Source organism: Fusarium mangiferae (genome assembly GCF_900044065.1).
Source record: "Fusarium mangiferae strain MRC7560 genome assembly, contig: FMAN_scaffold014, whole genome shotgun sequence".
NCBI lineage: Eukaryota > Fungi > Ascomycota > Sordariomycetes > Hypocreales > Nectriaceae > Fusarium > Fusarium mangiferae.
In genome coordinates, this window is record NW_024573934.1 from 424,236 (window position 1) to 442,305 (window position 18,070).

An 18,070-nucleotide genomic window follows, 5' to 3' on the forward strand; every position below is an offset into this window, starting at 1 on the left:
CGCAGGTGCTTAGTGACCAGGCCGTCTCTCACTCCTATGACAAACCACGGTTCATTGGCCAGACGCTTTGAAGTGGAGATCAGCAATTACCATTTCTACTCGCTCTTCTCCACGATGAGGTGACCAGAAAATTATTACTCAGAACCCCGTTTGAACAAACCATAAGGGTCATGAATCTGTGAAAGTGATAATATAAGCAACCTCAAATGATGAATCACAAGCACGACATGTAGTCCAGCCCGTAGAGTTCATAAGCCCTGTAAAAAGGCGACACACGGCATAGAGTCTCAACACATCCTGAATCAAAGAAAGGCATCTCGGATCCCACATCAACTACAGAATCCAGATTACCAGCACCACAAGTCGCTACCATGACACCTTCACTCGAGCACGTTTTCACAATGAGAATGTATACATCCCCGGACAAAGCCCTCGTCATCCCTGAAGCCAAAGGCAACAACCACCGTATTGTTGCTTTCCTAACGCACGGCAACATCAAAGGCAGTGGCTTTGAGGCAGAGCTTCTCCCTGGTGGCGCCGATTGGATTTTGGTACGTTCCTACCCAGTCCGGGGAGACGAACGCTAACAATCGGACAGCGTGATCCCGACACAAACACAGGACATCTCGACGTACGAGTTCAGTTCCGATCCAAAGAGGGCCACAGTATTTACATCCACTTCAAAGGTGTTCTAAAGATCGATGAAAAGTGGATGGAGGTCTTCACTGGGGGATCCAAGGCTCGAACACTTGAGTTTGGAGAGAATGAATGGCTGGGATCCCCTATTATTGAGACCAGCCATCCCGAACTAAAATGGGTAGAGCGCACCGCTTTTGTCAGTGAGCTGCGTTGGTTTATTGATGAGGATGCGTCTGTTGCTGTCGAGAATGCTGTTTACAAGGTCAAGCCGAGCAGAGGATGATACTACAGCAAGATGAAGCATTTAGCTGTGGCATTCTACCTGGAGATAATTTAAGAGATTATTTTATAAGATTGAAGTACTGTAAAGAAACTGTCATATACGCTGGTAAGGCCTGGCTTGAGACCTTCACATCCCGGATTCCAGCAGGTTATCACGGAGATCCCGGTCACACGAGTCCTTGACAGGGATATTCAAACGGCATCTGACGGATAATCCGACATTGTGAGCCATGATCCCCTGTTCTGGTGCGTATTTCAGGGCGGATCTCCATAGCTTGGCAAGACCTCACTAGTACGGTTAATAACCATCTGGACAGCCAGCGAAGTCAATGCCACCATCGTCTGCCTTACCCTGCCAGCCTCGCGCTCTACAAAAGGGAGTATTATGAGAACCCAAGAGGTTAGTATATCTTATAGAGAAACGGAATTGGAAGCGAAAGCTACTCCCCGAGAAGGTGTCTAAACATCTTCTTAACGACTCGTATAATATGGGTTTTGTTTGCAGGGGGGTCAGAAACGAGGCAGGCCAATGGTCTATCTGCTAATAATTAGCATTTAATGCAATCTAAGCAGCAAGTGGAAGAGGTAAGCCCTGCCTAAGCATTGTCCCAACAATAATACATCTTTTCTGTTTTGGCGGTTGCTTGAATAAGTAAAAGCTGTATTGCATTACACGAAAGACATCGCGTCGCGTTTCCCAATACCGTGGTCTAGGTTAGCTTCCCTGAGTCAGTGTCTCCGGTACCTAACCTCAAATTATTTCCGTAAACTTTCTGATTGGCTCATCAGGATAGCTGAGTAATCATCCCACAAGCCGAGTTAGTGCTGACGCGCCACCTTGTCTCCATCGCCGACGCCCTGTCAGGCTGACTCAATTATCATCCTTATCTCTTCAATAAATATCAAGAAAATGTCTTCAAGTTCAGAAAAAGAGAACTCAACAACGCCGGAAACAGACTCCAGGGTACGGCAGTTCCACACTCGAAGTCGAACAGGCTGCTCCAATTGCCGGACCCGCCGGAAACGATGTGACGAGCAGCGACCGCAATGGTATGGCGATCCTGAATCCTTGGCCCCCACTGTAAGCTGGGATCCGGCTCTAATGGAGAAAATGTAGTCACAACTGTGTCAAGGGTCAGAGGACCTGTGTTTATGCGCCCCCGAAGATTCCATTAAGGGAACGAAGGGCGCAGCAGAAGGAGGCTCGTCCGTGGGATCAAACGCCCTGGGAGATTGAGCAGCAGCCCAAACCCAAGGACATCGCTTTCTTGAAGAAGCCGAATGTTCCTCCTCGATTGAGTCGCCTGAATCATGATACAGGGTTTAATAGGTTGGCTGTTGCCATGCCGCTCAAATCTCACGAGTTGTTTCAATACTGTCAGTTACTATGAACAGCTGTATACTTGTGGACTTGCTGACTCAATTTAGTGTTTGAGTCAAGCCGAACACTAAAGACGACACAGAAAGTGCCTGGTACAGAATAGTTAGTATACCTGTCGATCTCGACATCCGTCGCTCACCAAAATAGTCTCGCGCGTATGATAGATAACCCATGTGGACTCCGAAGTGCCATTCTCATGGCCGGCATGCATTTCTCTTTCCAATTTGGCGACCTCGCTATATTCGAGTCCACCTTCCTATATCACAAAATCGAGGTTATGCGTGTCATCAATCGATGGATCGCATCAGGAGACTATAAACTCGAAGCTGCGATTATTAGAGAAATGGCCACCTTGGCTTTCACAGAGGTGAGTCACAGTACTGTGCGCTCCTCAGAATTATCTTACTTACTGAGAGTCTAGGCATGCCATGGAGAGCTCGTTGCTGCCGAGACTCACATCAGTGGCATTCTGGCGCTGATTGAAACTGCCCGACCTGATAAAAGTGATCCGACACGCTCTGATTGCTGTTCCACTGACCGAGAACTAGCTAACCGTTATTTCGTCATGTGAGTTGCCACAAACACATCTATGTCGACGCCTCGACGCCTCGTGCTTCTTTCTAACATCTTATCATAGGTCCTATGTCTACATCACCGGCCTCAAGAGTTTACTGAGTGGAATCTGTCGAACTGGCGGCCACGGTAGGAGTCTCGATGTTGTACCGGGTCGAGATCTTCTCAAGCTATCGCATACATGGCACATGAGTGAAGCCATGGAGAACTTGGATCTCAAACTACAAGCTATTCGTCTGTTCCCATTCTTCTTCTGCCCACTGCCGCAGGGAGCACGACTCAACAATGCCGACGGACAAGTTATCATCAACTCAATACGAGACTTTACGGCTGCGCAGGATCGTATATTCAAAGATACAGGTAAAGAGACAGCTGATGGAAAGTTCGACGGGTTTTGGCGGAGAGGTCCCGCATCGAGGGTACTGGGAGAATATGTCACTGCACATATCGAATCTATTTCCGTACCGGGAAAGAAGGAGAAGACTTCCGATATGACTCCGTCATCTTTCGTCGGGCCATGGTGTGGATTGACTATTGCCTCTATCTTCTATATGCAAGATGTTCTCGGGGCGCTAGAGTACGTCGACAAACGGATTCACAAATACGCCGTTACATTATTGCAGCACGATGTTGCCAAGGTCCTTAATTCAAAGGACAGACGCAAGAACGAAGCGTTTGTGCTGTGGCAGGCATTGCTAGGGCTTCTAGGCTCCTTACGCGCTCTCAAAGATACTGAGCACGACAAAGGATTGGTATCCGCTAGAAGTTTCTTTGAGCAAGCCTTGAAGCGGCAAGCAAGGACTTTGGGTATCGTGACTTGGTCACAAGCAAAGGGGACACTACGGAGGGTAGCTTGGCCGATGGGGACTGCTAGTCAAGAGTTTATAGAGGAGCTATGGGAAAAGAGTATTACTAGTAGAGGTTAACCAGAAAGTGTTAAATATATATAAAATAAATTTAATTAAATGAATTTATATAAAAAAGAAATTGCTAATAAATATAACAACTTTATTTAATTATAGTATTATATTTAAAATTATTATATATTAATCTTATAAACTTAATTAGCTTATATTCTCTTAGCTATTAAAGCTTTTAGTTATTAGCCTAAATATAACTTATTTTAGTAAAAGTATTAATACTTTAACTTTTCTAGCTAGCCTAAATAACTTAATTAATAGAACCTTTAACAGTTTAACCTTTTTACTATAATATATATATAATCCTTTTTAGAGTTATATAATAATAAGTTAGCATCTTCTTATAATACTGCTATATTAATATATCCTTTAGCCTTTAGTGCCTTTTATAATGCCATAATTTTATTTATCTAGTTATAATTACCCTTTAATGCCTTAATTTTAATCTTATTATTATTAACCTTCTTATTATTATCCTCCTTTTTATTATCCTCCTTATTATTAAGTCTTTATAGCTCCTTTCTCTACTAATAAATAAAGTATAATAGGCAGTAAGTGCCTAGCTTATTAATAGCTATACTAAATATATTATAGCTAAAAAGGGTAATCTTAATATAAGACTTACTATTAATATAACTGCCTCTATTAAATAGCTTAATAATTAATTAAAGCTTTTAGGCACTATCTCTTATATTAATATATAATTTAGTTATACCTTTAAGGTTAATAAAGATAATAAAGAACTAGTAAATATAGTCTTAAACTTCTTAACTTATTAAGTTATTATTAATAATAGTTTAAATTATTAAAGTAATTAATATATTATTTATAGAGTTATATTATTATAATATATATAGAGATATAAACTTAAGGTTACATCCCTTTATATATCTCTTAATCTTTTTACTTTATAATACCTTAAGGCTTACAGTAAGATATAATAGTTATTATAAAAGCTTTTAGGTAAAAGCTTATATTAAGGTAAAAAATACTATATTCTTATTTATTACCTATATTTATAGCCTAAAGGTTAACCTTATAGGTTATATTTATCCCTATAGTTATTTAATTATAAAGGTAAGGTTTTTAGCTATTATTAAAGCTAAAGCTAGAGTTTAATAAATTGTTATTTATTATCTTTTTAGTTATCTATATATAAGTTAGTTTCTAATATAATAAGAAATGCCTTACTCTAAGCCTCTTACTCCTCTCTCTCCTGTTAAGCTGTATAATAAAGCTCCTTGCATTTATTAACAGCTCTCTTTTGTGCCTCTAGCTGCGCCTCAATGTTGCTTATTACGCTTTCCTTTCCTTGTATCTTCCTCCCGGCGTTTGACCCTCGTTGAAGTAGGCCTCCGCGGGGACCCCAGCGCGCTGACTGAGGCTAAGGCACAACTGGCCTGTTGTCGGCCGGGAACAGCGGTGTACCGGGTGCTACGAAGTCTATTTACTTGCATCTGCAATGCGATTGGCTTTGATCAAATAAAGCCTGATGTTCCCTGCAGGTAACAGGGAATAATACCTCAATTTACGACATACCTTGCCATTTAGCCTTGATCTTACTTTTAGCAGAGAAGTTGAAACATATAAAGCTTGCTTTAATCATAAGCCTTTTAAGACCAAGAACGTGACAAAGACGGACGTTTCTGGATTTTGATCAAGTCTTTGTATTGCCCTTAATAACAATCATACAGATTTTAGCAAGCATAAGCTACAAATTGCAGTAACTACGAGACTCAGTTTTCTGTCTATTATATATCTCTCCACATGTATTATTGTTATTAGCGCCTCACCGGGCTTTACCTAATCTGGGCATAAGTTCTGTATCTTCGGTCCAGAAGGGAGCCGAGGGGTCTCAGGGTATCATTGTGATGATAAATTAGGCAGCTCGAATATCCGGCGGGGTTTGGTAACATGGGGTAATGCAGGGACTATGGCCATGCCGCAAGGGTCTACAGCTACAAAATGGTGGGCTCAATTCGAGATGTCGTGGCAGCGAGCCTAAGTCTCTTAATTCTCGAGCTGAATTGTACTGTTGAGATCGAAGATGCAGCTCTGCACCTTGATCATATCAAGCCTAGTGACAGCCGTCGCTGCTACCGAGACCTATGACTATGTAAGCTGTTCCTCGTGAGGGAATTCACCCAAGCATCGCTAATATTATCGATAACTAGATCATTGTAGGAGGTGGCACCGCTAGAGGAGCCCTCGCCACTCGCCTGAGCCTTGGCCTCCCTAAGTCTAAGATCCTTCTTTTAGAAGCTGGCCCAGAAGCTCTAGACGATGTGCGCATCAACGTACCAGGGATGCGCGGTTCAATCTTGGGGGTCATCTCTCGACTGGAACTTTAGCTCTATTGCCCAGCCTGGCCTCAATGGGAGGTCCATCAGCGTCAACCGTGGCAAGGTTCTCGGCGGCTCATCTGCTATGAACTTCCTATGCTATGATCGAGCTGCATCCGCTGAATACGACGCCTGGAGTGAGCTCGGAAGTCCAGGCTGGAACTGGGATACCATGATCAATGGTATGAAGAAGTCTGAGAACTTCACAGGCAATGATGGCGACGTCCATGGTCGCTCTGGTCCTATCAGCTCTACCTACAATCGCATAGTCCCGGATGTTTTGAAGCCATGGCAGTCTACGGTCAATAAGTTGGGCGTCCCGATCAACGACGGAGGATCTCTTGGTGGAAACCCTGTTGGAGTCATGTTCCAACCCACCAATATTGACGTGACCAACTACACCCGCTCATACAGTGCCAACAGCTACCTGCCAAAGGCCGGGCGTAATCTGAGAGTCAAAACGAATGCCCATGTTGCGAAAGTCCTCTTTTCCTCAAAGAAGAGCAAGGGCTTAGTTGCTACTGGCGTCGCTCTCCAAGACGGTTCTACGATCAAGGCCCGCAGGGAGGTTATTCTTTCGGCAGGTTCTATCCAGAGTCCGGGACTGCTCGAGATCTCCGGGATTGGACAAGCCAAGGTTCTTGCGAAAGCAGGAGTAAAACAATTGCTTGACCTACGAGGCGTCGGCGAAAATTACCAAGACCACCTTCGAACCTCCAATACATATATCCTGAAGGAAGGGTACGAGTCCTTCGACCAAATGATCTTCAACCCCGATGGCGTGTTGGCGAAGGAGCAGTTCAACCTATGGCTTGAGAACAAGGTATCGTGGTACGACTATACTAGCAGCGCCTATGCCTTTCTCAACTGGGCCCAGCTCAGTGATGCCGTAGGAAGAAAGATGAATGAACTTGCAAAAGATGGCTTCGCTATCAATGGCACTGTCGTGGACAAAAAGAAGCTTGAGTATCTGAACGACCCTTCTATTCCCCAGTTGGAGGTCCTCCTAGAAGCCAATTACGTTGGTGCTCAGGGCTATCCTGGCACTTCCCCCAACTTCATCACCATCTTCTCCTCCATCATGCATCCCATGAGTCGAGGTAGTGTTCACATCAACGGGCAAGATGTAAAGGGCAAGCCGATTATCGACCTGAACTATCTCAACAACGAGTACGACATACAAGCTCTCATTGAAGGTGCTAGGTTTGCCCGCAAAGTCGCCGAGACGGAGCCTTTGCGATCTGTATGGGCTGCAGAGTTTGAACCGGGTCTAGGGAAGAGGACAGATGCACAACTACGTGACTGGGTCGTCAAGACAGTCAACAGTTTTTACCATCCTGTTGGTACGTGCGCGATGCTTCCCAAGAAGGACGGTGGTGTTGTCGACTCGAACCTGAAGGTGTATGGCACGAAGAACCTCCGTGTAGTTGATGCCAGTATCATTCCTGTCCAGCTGTCGGGCCATATTCAGACAGCGGTGTATGGTATCGCTGAGACAGCTGCGCAGAAGATTATCGCCGCGGAGAACAAATATTTTAAGGGTTTGTAAATCATGACTTAACGCAGGCCTGAATAGCGAATCGAATGCTTAAGCTCGTACTTAAGAATTTTCATCTTTGGAGAGTCAACATAGATGGAAAAGCCAAGGGTTTCATGAAGCTGTCTGCGCATCTTCAGCAATTTTACTCAACTACTGTTGACAAGGACTAAGTACTGCGTATTTCCCTAGGAACCCAAGATCAATACATGCTTTGAGTCCCATTTCAATCCGCCCAGACGGAATAAGTAGCCAGGTGCAGCGGGAATGGCGTCTCAGCTTACACCAACTACCGTAAGGATTGGTGACGGGCAGCTGACTACGACGCGACAGTTACACCGGGCAATTGAGCGTCCAGTGGCGTTTTCGAAAAGATGACGATTATATGTAATTGACTCAAAAGCACTTGGTGGGTCAAAGCAGCGACGGGACGCCTATAGGCAACTATGGCAACTTTTGAGTGTTGCATATTTCCCTTGGCCCATTCCATTTAACCGTTCCAGCTCCATTCCTTTTTTTTTTTTTTTTTTTTTTTTGATATGCCAAATTTTAAACAATTATGTTAGCATTCTGTAGCCTGTCGCCAATGCTCATAGCCAGAACCTCCGGCTTGTAGGATCGGTTTCCTTTGATAATTCCCTTTTCTAGCAATCTTAAGTGTAGCAATTTTGACCTTAGGTCGCGATCTTACGCAGATCCAACTATTGTTTCTCGAGAGGTTACTATGCAGAGACACGCGCGCAGAAGGACTGTCGTAAGCTCACTACGTCATACCTGACCTACTGCACTGCCGGATGATTCTCTTGCCGCTCAGTGACGCTCCATACTGTATTTCATTGCGAGAAAGCAAGGACCCAAAACCAGCATTGCGGCTTTGGCGACTTTCCTAATCCCTGGGTGGCGGCCAAGCTAGCATCTGCAGATGTCGCCTTTTTGCCCTTAGTGCGTGACACGTACTAATTCAGCTGTCAACAAGCCTATTGATAGCCTATACCATTTCCTACTTGGGGCCTGAGTGTCTTGGAACCCCGCTCCAATATGCCGCTTTTATGATCGGCAACCAAGTAATATTGGCAGATCTCTTCCTAAATTGCGATCTCAGCTGAAGTAAGAGGTCAAAGCTCCAGCATGAGGCAATAAGGGGCGATTGATATCAGCCCGTCGTTGAGAACGTGCCGTGCCGTTATTTGAGATAATTTGACGCTCAGGACCAAAGGAGACTAGTATGCCTCTACTATTGACAGCTTGGCATATGATATCTTACTGCGTAATCTGATAAGAGCGGAAGAGGCATGGACTCAAGGTAGCTAGTTGTTGGAGCGGCTTCCCCCCTCCTTCTTAAATCACAGTGTATGACAATTGATTGATTGGTTTATTGGAGTGATATTTGGAAATCCTTTACATGCACTCCTAAGTCGCAGAGCTAGACTTCCTCAATGTCAAGTGCGGGCAAGCCCCTGTTCTCGTCATCAAGGACATCCACAATGCTCTTCAGATCATTCTGATCGTTGATCTGCAGCATGGTCCCATCAATGGCGTTGTAGAAAAAAAACCTGCCGCTACCAACCTCGAAAAGGTAGAGTGCTTCTCCCGTGTAGGGTGCCATTCCGTAGTGAGGCCTGATATCTCCGTCAATGCCACGACCCCGTACCTCATCTTCAATCTGACCACCTTGGCCCCAAAGCATGTCCCCTCCCATTTCCTCGTAAGAATTGACCCAGTTGGCTGGGGGTGAAACCTAGAATTTCGCCGGTCAGTCATGCTGGGTTGCAAGAAGGGGAAGATCATGATGTACCCCGTTGTCGGTCACCACTACGCCGTCGGAAACTGTGGTGTATTGACTCATGCTGAGCAGCAGCTGTATGTGAAAGTGGTGTGAGGGTGCAGGGGTAGAATGTGATTGTAGAGGTGTTGAAGCAGAGATTGTGATGGGAGCTAATCGAGGTACATTTATATACATGGCTCGGGAGGGTGATGTCACATGTCAGTGACTAAGCTGAAAATGGTATGGCTAGGTTGGTACATAAGGTTAATGCCAGTTTGCGAGAGAAAGATGTTAGTTAGTGCTTGTGTTATCAAGGTAGTCTATTACAACGTTAATCTTTTTACTATTTACACGGCTCTTTCCGTCAATTGGAAAGCGAACTTCTTATTCTTACCACCGATTATCTTCAAGATAGCCATTGACTCGCATCCGACATACCTCATCTTCTGTAATCATAGCCTGATTGAAATGTACAATTGGGAAAGGTCTGTGCTTCAAAGCAGCGCATTCAAAAGTCCCACTGACATGTCAACACAGATATTTGACTTTTTATCCGACGCCTGTACGACACACCCAAACGAAACCACTAAGGAAACATTAATCTCTACCTACAGGCAATTCCTTTCGTTATGGTTAGTTCCTATCCTCCAAAGATATAAGACTTTGGGCTAATAAAAGTATGTAGCCCGTTAGACAGGAAGGTTCCAACAGATTGGGTGATAGAGCACAACTTTAAGCCTATCAACCTAAAGACCTTGAAGCTGAACACTAAGTACAATCCGGCACAGCATATCTACCGCACGCCAACTAAGGAGTGGGAGGATAAAAATGCATCAAAAGACAAAATTTCTGAATTCATTTTCCACCTTAACAGCACCTGGAAACACATCACTCCAGATGCTGCGGAAATTCCAAGGCTTACGGCTAATAATAGAGTATCTTACTGGAATAACTATGATCTTCTTGGTTTCATTCTATCGCTTTTGAAAACTGATTTGGGGGGTGCTAAGAAAGACAATTTCTTCCTTCCGCTAACAGCAGTCTATGGTCGATGGTGTGCTAAGATTAGAGGTGACAGGAAGACACCAGACGCTCCAAAGCCCCCAAAAGATCCAGCCTTCACTGCAATGGTAGACGAGCAAATCGGTGTTGGTCTTGTGCCTACCGTTTTCCAATGCACGTGGGTTGAAGATAATGGCGTTGCCTACTTCGCTTTAGGATCCTGTATCGCGGGACATAATGTTAATTGGAGTAATAAGTCGGAGGTAGGGGTATGGAAGGAAACACTCCAAAAAGCTCCATTTGACCTTCTATGCAACTGGAATAAGAACCACACGAAACGGATAGACGACATAGATTGGGATTTTAAGAAGTCGCCGACCCTGAACAAAAACAAATGGACAGGAATGCATTTTGGGAATTGCGGAGAAACATATCCCTTTCTACATATACTGTAAGTACGACATAGCATCTACCAAAGATATAAACTTTAGGCTGCGAAGTTCTTCCACTGGCCCAGCCGCTGCACTCCTCAGAGTGGACATTGGGTAGCAGTCAACAGGCAGAAGAGCGAAGCGCTCTGGCCGATGAGGACGAAGAAGATACTTTGCCTGGAGATCCTAATCAAGGACATACGTTCCTCGCCACTTCAGGACTTCTGAACAATAGTTCTTTTACCGATCGAAAACAGAATGCTGATTGGACCATTCGAGGAGGATTTCTTTCCTTCGTCGTTGGATGCGAGATGGCAGTACAAGATGTGAAGCAAGTCGACGAGAACGAAAATGTCATCAACTAAATCTCGTCTGAAGGTCCTCCCATCTACGCGCGGCCAATGCACCTCAAAGAAGCCATGACCAAGTCAGAGATGGAGATTGAGATCGTTCAAGATAGTGTCGCCCGTGCGAAATGGGGCATGGCACAAGAGTACAAACAAGTGCCAACGGATCTTTGGGCCAAGTGTAGGTGCAACACCATTTCGTAGTGATAATTTGCTAACAAGATGAAACAGATGATGAGAGTCAAGATCCAACCAAGAGCAGTCAGGGTAGCAAGATATGATTTGCTCCACAATAATCCTGGTAGCTTAAAGCTTATGATGGGAGTCCTCATACAAGGCCCACCAACTATTATGTCTGAGGGTATTCTCACGGCCTTCAACAACCTTGCGCAAGGTGAGAGAGTCCTCAAAGCAAAGAAACCGTTTTCAGAGATGGAATCACCCGAGGCGGCCTGGGCCCCCAGCAAGCCCAAGGATAGACCCGACCAGTGGAAGGATGTGCATAACAAGTGGTCTTCACCAGAGTGGAACGACGACGGTGATGGAGGCAGTGACGTCCAGCAGACTTTTGTCGATTCTTGGTTTGAGATCTTGTAGTGGGGAAAGACATTGTCAGGATTAGGCAAGCTGCCTAAGCTTTTGGGAGACAGGTTCGATGATTTGTATGTCGAGGTCCCACTGATCACCGTCTAGTTCAGTATGCTTTTATGTTCAATTGGGGTATGATTTTGTCAGAATGTCGAAACAGGAATATGAGATCAGTCATTACCATATCAATAACATTTTATCCGTCCAAGTCTCACAAGACAGGCCAATGAGAATTTTGCCGAAGTGAGTTTACTAGCAAGGATATCCCAAAACGGGTTTGTCCCTGATGAGATCATGAGCTAATGGCCTAGGGTACCATGATAACCGGAGCCTTTGCGCCGGAGCTATCGGACCGGGCCTTTGGAACCACAACGAAGAGACTAGAGCGAGATAAAGCAAGTTACAGAACGTTTTTTAATCCCAAGGTGGATCTAGCGTCATCACGAGGTCACTGTTGGATGCGAATTGACAGCTGTAATTGCCCTGGCCCGACAACAGTGTTTCGACCGATTGATTAGCGGGCGCAGATTGTAGTATATAAGCATATAAGAAGCCTTCTGCCAGTGTTTGACCTTTTTACTGTTGTTGCTATCTCAAAGTTTCCAGTGACGTAATAATGGCGAGTCTTCAAACATATCTACAAGAGCTTGAAAGAGAGTTTACGGTGGATACTGCAAAGCTCAAGCATATCACCAAACACTTTATTGATGAGCTAGATAAAGGTACAAACAGAGCTATTCACATGAAGAATTAAATCTAAGATTGATACAGGGTTGAGTGTCAAGGGCGGCAGCATCGTAAGTGTAGAATCCATGACATTCTGATGCGGTACCTAATCATAAACAGCCAATGAACCCAACATGGGTAATGCAACACCCAACCGGCAACGAGACAGGAAAATACCTCGTCCTAGACCTCGGCGGCACAAACCTGAGGGTATTCTCCGTCGAACTGCCCGAAGAAAAGTCGGGCTTCAAAGTCAACCAAGTCACACACAAACTTCCTAAGGAACTGAGGACAGGGCCAGCCGAAAGGCTTTGGGACTTTGTGGCTGGACATCTCGAGGAATTTCTCAAAACAGCTTGATTTGAACCTGGAACAAGCACAGACTTGAGCTTCATCTTTTCGTTTCCAACTACGCAGCGAACTATTGATGAAGGGATTCTTCAGAGGTGGACGAAGGGTTTTGATGTTGCTGACTGTGAAGGTCGCAACGTAGCGGCATTGTTGAGACAAGCTATCGCGAAAAGGGTATGCATTATGCGTTCATGGTATGACCTCAACACTGACGTGAGACAGAAACTCCCTCTCAAGGTCCGAGTCGTGACAAACGATACGACCGCCACGATGATGGCCTCAGCATACATCAACTCCGAAACAGAAATTGGCTGCGTTTTCGGCACGGGTTGCAACGGCGCCTACTTCGAGAGATGCCAGTCCATCCCCAAGCTTGACATGGAAGCACTTCCAGCCGAAGCACTCATGGCGATTAATTGTGAATGGGGAGCTTTTGACAATGAGCATGTCGTGTTACCGTTGACGTCTTTTGACATTGCGATTGATGATGCGTCGCCGAGGAAGGGCCAGCAGGCGTTTGAGAAGATGGTCGCAGGGCTGTATCTTGGTGAGCTGTTTCGATTGATCATGCTCGATGTTAAGAAGAGGGAGGAAGCGTTGTTGGAGGGGCAGAGTTTGGAGAAGATGCAGGAGCCGTATTTTATGGATTCGTCGTTTTTGTCGGCGATTGAAGAGTATGTCAACAATCTACCGTTCATAAACTTTCTCACTAACCATGGGCCTAGGGACACATCGACAGATTTCAAGACATCGCATGACCTCTCTGTCGCAAAGCTCGGAGTATCTCCAAGCTTAAAAGAGCTCGAGTTCATGAAAAGCGTCGCGACGCTAATAACAACCCGCGCGGCGCGTCTCTCATCAACAGGCGTCGCAGCGATATGCTTGAAGAGGAATCTCAAGGCATGTTGTGTTGGCGTTGAGGGCTCTCTGTTTGAGAAGCATCCTCATTTCAAACGAGAGCTGTCCAAAGCTTTAGGTGAGATCCTTGGTTGGGAGAAGTTGTCACCTACTGGCAAAAATGATGTGGAGTTGATGCTGTCACCTGGAAGTGGTGTTGGTGCAGCGGTTATTGCGTCAACGCTTACTAGAAGCAAGCATCAAATCTGAAAGTAATGGCAAATTAGATATTTAAATAAAATAAGTCTTTAATTAGTATTAGTATTAAAGAAGTAAGTCTAAATAAATAAACAAGCAGTACTTACCCTGCAATTTGGGTCAACTAGTTCTCGCAAAGACAACTAGCCAATAGGAATGGCCAGAAACTTTAGCAAGGGAGACGCGCTATTTAAAAACACCTTTTCCATTCTGCACAGACTCAAGTGACTGGGCCGAAAAGATTTTTTGAAGGGGGTAAAGTGGACAGTGGAGCAGAAAGTCAAATCGTATGTTAGGGGATACACCCGGAAAGAGGAAGGCAAGCTTACGGATGAAGAAGTTAAGTCGGTGATGAGATCGTGGAAGGATGGCAGCAAAATGCCGGATATTGAGTTTTTCTATTGATAACCAGACTTGGTTGCCTTTCGACTTGAAATGGCCTGAATTGAGTTGTACTTATCAAAGTCCTTGGAGAATCAGAGCTTGGCTAAATACCCAACCGCGCACTTCATGATATCTGCGATCTCATCGGCTCGTTTCCATAGATCATTGTGATCACCGCTAGCCTTCATCTCAACAATCTCAAGCGTTGATGTATTTCTCAGGTGATCCTTCATAAGCTCAGTCTGGGCATATGGCACAAGACCATCTTCCTTGCTCTGGGCCATGACGACGACCTTGCCCTCAGGCCATTCTGTATTCCAGTCTATGACACTAGTAGGACAGATGTCCTTCCATACCGCCTCGTCATTGCCAAATGCATTTTTCGTAAAGTCAGTATACAGCGGCTGGAGTTGTTTGTGAGATTCTGGTGGGTTGTTGATAAAGGCAGCGAGATCGTAGAGACCGTTCAGAGGAGCTATGACCCTTGGCTTCTTCACCTTCGGGACCGAAATTCCCCTTGCAGTACCTAACCAGTGATCGGGGTTCATCAATGTCTGAAACGTCATGGTAGCACCGCAGCTGTGGCCTGACAGGACATAATCATGAGCTACCCCAAGATCATTTGCAGAAATGAGATGGCCGTGAGTAGAGCGATTATGTGGTCAGGATGTTTCGCTTGTCGAGCAACATCAACAGGCTCCGAAGCATCGCGAGGTGGCGCGGGGTGCGTAGGATGATTTGGATGGCCTGAAAGAGGATAATTGATTGATGCAACGCCTGCGATAGGTGTGTCCTTGTCGCTCAGAAGTTTGAGGGCAGTAGCTTCGAAGGACGAGGAGTCAACGAGTGGATCTCGCCATGCACCGCCGTGGATATAGACGACCCAAGGGCCTTTGCCGTGAGGCAGCACGTCTGCTGTCGGAAGTGAAGACCCTCCGAGAGATTTTGGTTGCCAAATGTCGAGGGTGTGAAGGTATGTTGCATCTTGTTTGTATGGAACACGGCGTTTATGCCATGTATTGCCAGAATCGACCCATAGAGTTGAGGACCAGAGCTGTGACGTCATGTTTTCGACCAAGGCCAATTTCAGGGCGCGAATGTATTTTTAAGTCTCTTTAATGATTCAGAAGCAGGTACAGAGGTATTCAAGAACTTAAAGAGAATCGGCTAATTTAACAATCGAGCTCTCGCAATACCCCGCGTAGTTGTTCGTTGGCTTCTAACGGCGCGTGCTATCCGCACTGTTCGGATACAGTGAACCGTTTCCGCTTAGCCGACTCGCTCCGAAGTCGTGGGTGATTCGGAAGTGGAATTATCCTTTCCGCCTTCTCTCCAATCTATCACCCATTGGATCTCTGCCGCTCTTTTTACCAGGTGATAAGATAATGCCTGTGTAACTAAATGCTCTTCTTAAACCTTAACAATAAAATGGATGATAATTTTGCAGTTGACGAGGATGAGTCTGTCATTCTTGACAAGTTGGCTTCAAAGGTGAATCTGTTTACGGTGAACGAAGATACATTGGATTTCACGATGATTCTATACAATCAAAACAGTTTCTAACCTCAATCATGAATACAGCATTACTCCTCATCACAGCCATGCTTCAAGCCCTTCCATGTTCTTAACAGGGTTCATCACCAAAGTCGCGTTGTCTCACGACGACACGTGATCTCATTCTGGTATAGCGTGTTTCCATTTATTTTTTCACTCCTGAGAAAACCGATCCTGGCCCAATACCAAGACCGCCAAGGCCACCATCATGTCCTCAGCCAACCAGGGTGAGCAGGACGCCGAAGATGGGCAAACCCAAGTAAATAACACGGCGATATTGCCTACAGAGCCGCAATGCTCAACGTCGCCCAGAAGAGATTCTGGCGCTTGCCTCTCGCGCCTTCAACGATGCAAGAAGGCGTTGATCAAATTCTTATCTTTTATCGGCCCAGGCTTCATAATAGCTGTCGCTTATAGTAGGTCTTGCTTACTACATACCCATCTTCATTGTATGTTCATGGCTTACAAAGGCTCTGCTAGTTGATCCTGGAAACTACTCAACAGACATCGCCGCCGGGGCCTCTTACCGCTTCAAGTTGCTCTTTATTGTCTTGTTGTCCAACCTCTTTGCAATCTTTCTCCAAAGTCTCGCTATCAAGCTCGGCACTGTCAGTGGACTTAACCTAGCCGAAGCCTGTCGAGCATTTCTGCCGCGGTGGCTTAACATCATACTGTACATATTTGCTGAAATCGCCATCATCGCGACCGATATCGCCGAGGTATGCCGGCTTTAGAATACTCCTCTGGTCATATTTACTAATGCCAGGACCCCAGGTCATCGGCTTCGCAATCGCTTTGAATCTTCTCTTTCCAAAAATCCCTCTTGTTGCAGGATGTGCCATCTCCATCGCAGATGTAATGGTGATTCTGCTCTTCTACAACCCTGATAAGTCCATGCAAGGTTTGAGGATATTTGAGTACTTCATTCTGTTCCTGGTTATGGGAGTTGTGATATGCTTCTGTATTCAGTTGTCGTTGATACAAAACACTTCAGTTGGCGAAGTCTTTAAAGGCTATTTGCCATCGAAAAGTATCGTTGAGCAACAAGGGTAGGTCCTCCAACATACGTTATGTAACAAAGGTATTCTGACCATTTTAGATTATATCAGGCATGCGGTATCCTAGGCGCGACAGTCATGCCACATAGCCTTTACCTAGGCTCAGGCATTGTCCAGCCTCGTCTACGCGAGTATGATGTCAAACGAGGGCTAGTGCCTCCCCGCCCATCCCCAAGCAGTACATCTGGTAACCAAGTCTCGGAAAAGACCTACTACATCCCATCGCTCGAAGCTATACAATCCTCACTTAGGACTTCCATCGCCGAACTCGCCATCGCCCTGTTTACGTTTGCACTCTTTGTTAATTCAGCTATTCTAATCGTTGCCGGTGCGAGTTTATACAAGAACCCAGACGCCGTTGACGCCGATATTTTTAGCATACACGATCTCCTTGCATCGTCAATCTCCCCTGCAGCGGGAATCTTGTTTGCACTGGCCCTGCTGTTATCTGGCATCACGGCAGGTATTGTCTGCACTATCGCCGGCCAGATGGTCAGCGAGGGTGCTCTAAACGTCAAGATGCGTCCCTGGCTACGACGATTGATGACAAGAAGCATCAGTATCACACCAAGTATCATCATCGCTGGCGCAGTAGGCCGGTCCGGTCTGAATGCTGCCCTCAATGGCTCGCAGGTGGCGTTGAGTATCGTTCTTCCCTTTGTCACAGCGCCTCTCATTTACTTCACGAGCAGGAATAAGTTCATGACCGCTAGATCTGGTCCTGCACGACTGCAAGTCGAAGGACAACCGACGTTGATGGTAGGACAAAGGAATGACGGGGAGGATGTGAAGATGCGAAATGCATGGTATACTACGGCTACCGCAGTTGTAATATGGCTGATTATTGCGATTATGAATGTCGCTAATCTGGTGCTGCTTGGCAAGGGCGAGTAGATAAGTCGGGTACATAATAATACAAAATAGAAGATGAACGTGCAGGCATATGATAGACTCGTCCAGAAGTCACAAGAAATGGAGATTGCCGAACGGCGGCAGGCTTTCCCCAAGACAGTGATCTGCGAGAGTCTTATGACTACATTTTCAGGACTCATGATGCTACAGCAAGAAGTATTCATGCATAACTCATGCTCCAAT

General features: G+C 45.5%; 8 protein-coding genes across 8 annotated transcripts; 6 read left to right on the plus strand and 2 right to left on the minus strand.

Annotated features, from left to right (window-relative positions):
• Nucleotides 1-371: 371 nt before the first annotated feature.
• On the plus strand, nucleotides 372-922 carry FMAN_15095 (uncharacterized protein; the record flags this gene model as incomplete). The annotated part of the gene is made up of 2 exons (XM_041822569.1): nucleotides 372-551; nucleotides 599-922. The coding sequence occupies 2 exons, from the start codon at nucleotides 372-374 to the stop codon at nucleotides 920-922; spliced, it is 504 nt and encodes a 167-aa protein (XP_041688236.1).
• A 909-nt stretch (nucleotides 923-1,831) lies between these two features.
• On the plus strand, nucleotides 1,832-3,801 carry FMAN_15094 (uncharacterized protein; the record flags this gene model as incomplete). Its single annotated transcript, XM_041822570.1, has 5 exons — nucleotides 1,832-1,971; nucleotides 2,039-2,298; nucleotides 2,410-2,669; nucleotides 2,724-2,869; nucleotides 2,940-3,801. 5 exons carry the CDS (start codon nucleotides 1,832-1,834, stop codon nucleotides 3,799-3,801), a joined length of 1,668 nt encoding a protein of 555 aa, XP_041688237.1.
• Nucleotides 3,802-5,842: 2,041 nt separating this feature from the next.
• FMAN_15093 (uncharacterized protein) lies at nucleotides 5,843-7,686 on the plus strand (the record flags this gene model as incomplete). The annotated part of the gene is made up of 3 exons (XM_041822571.1): nucleotides 5,843-5,911; nucleotides 5,970-6,092; nucleotides 6,160-7,686. The coding sequence occupies 3 exons, from the start codon at nucleotides 5,843-5,845 to the stop codon at nucleotides 7,684-7,686; spliced, it is 1,719 nt and encodes a 572-aa protein (XP_041688238.1).
• A 1,411-nt stretch (nucleotides 7,687-9,097) lies between these two features.
• On the minus strand, nucleotides 9,098-9,520 carry FMAN_15092 (uncharacterized protein; the record flags this gene model as incomplete). The annotated part of the gene is made up of 2 exons (XM_041822572.1): nucleotides 9,098-9,412; nucleotides 9,470-9,520. The coding sequence occupies 2 exons, from the start codon at nucleotides 9,518-9,520 to the stop codon at nucleotides 9,098-9,100; spliced, it is 366 nt and encodes a 121-aa protein (XP_041688239.1).
• A 156-nt stretch (nucleotides 9,521-9,676) lies between these two features.
• Nucleotides 9,677-11,816, plus strand: FMAN_15091 (uncharacterized protein; the record flags this gene model as incomplete). The annotated part of the gene is made up of 4 exons (XM_041822573.1): nucleotides 9,677-10,071; nucleotides 10,125-10,892; nucleotides 11,307-11,400; nucleotides 11,451-11,816. 4 exons carry the CDS (start codon nucleotides 9,677-9,679, stop codon nucleotides 11,814-11,816), a joined length of 1,623 nt encoding a protein of 540 aa, XP_041688240.1.
• A 607-nt stretch (nucleotides 11,817-12,423) lies between these two features.
• On the plus strand, nucleotides 12,424-13,991 carry FMAN_15090 (putative hexokinase; the record flags this gene model as incomplete). Its single annotated transcript, XM_041822574.1, has 6 exons — nucleotides 12,424-12,529; nucleotides 12,579-12,604; nucleotides 12,654-12,887; nucleotides 12,951-13,058; nucleotides 13,107-13,558; nucleotides 13,610-13,991. The coding sequence occupies 6 exons, from the start codon at nucleotides 12,424-12,426 to the stop codon at nucleotides 13,989-13,991; spliced, it is 1,308 nt and encodes a 435-aa protein (XP_041688241.1).
• Nucleotides 13,992-14,970: 979 nt separating this feature from the next.
• Nucleotides 14,971-15,429, minus strand: FMAN_15089 (uncharacterized protein; the record flags this gene model as incomplete). The annotated part of the gene is made up of 1 exon (XM_041822575.1): nucleotides 14,971-15,429. The coding sequence occupies one exon, from the start codon at nucleotides 15,427-15,429 to the stop codon at nucleotides 14,971-14,973; it is 459 nt and encodes a 152-aa protein (XP_041688242.1).
• A 696-nt stretch (nucleotides 15,430-16,125) lies between these two features.
• Nucleotides 16,126-17,869, plus strand: FMAN_15088 (putative manganese transport protein; the record flags this gene model as incomplete). The annotated part of the gene is made up of 4 exons (XM_041822576.1): nucleotides 16,126-16,333; nucleotides 16,398-16,636; nucleotides 16,692-16,966; nucleotides 17,017-17,869. 4 exons carry the CDS (start codon nucleotides 16,126-16,128, stop codon nucleotides 17,867-17,869), a joined length of 1,575 nt encoding a protein of 524 aa, XP_041688243.1.
• Nucleotides 17,870-18,070: the final 201 nt, after the last annotated feature.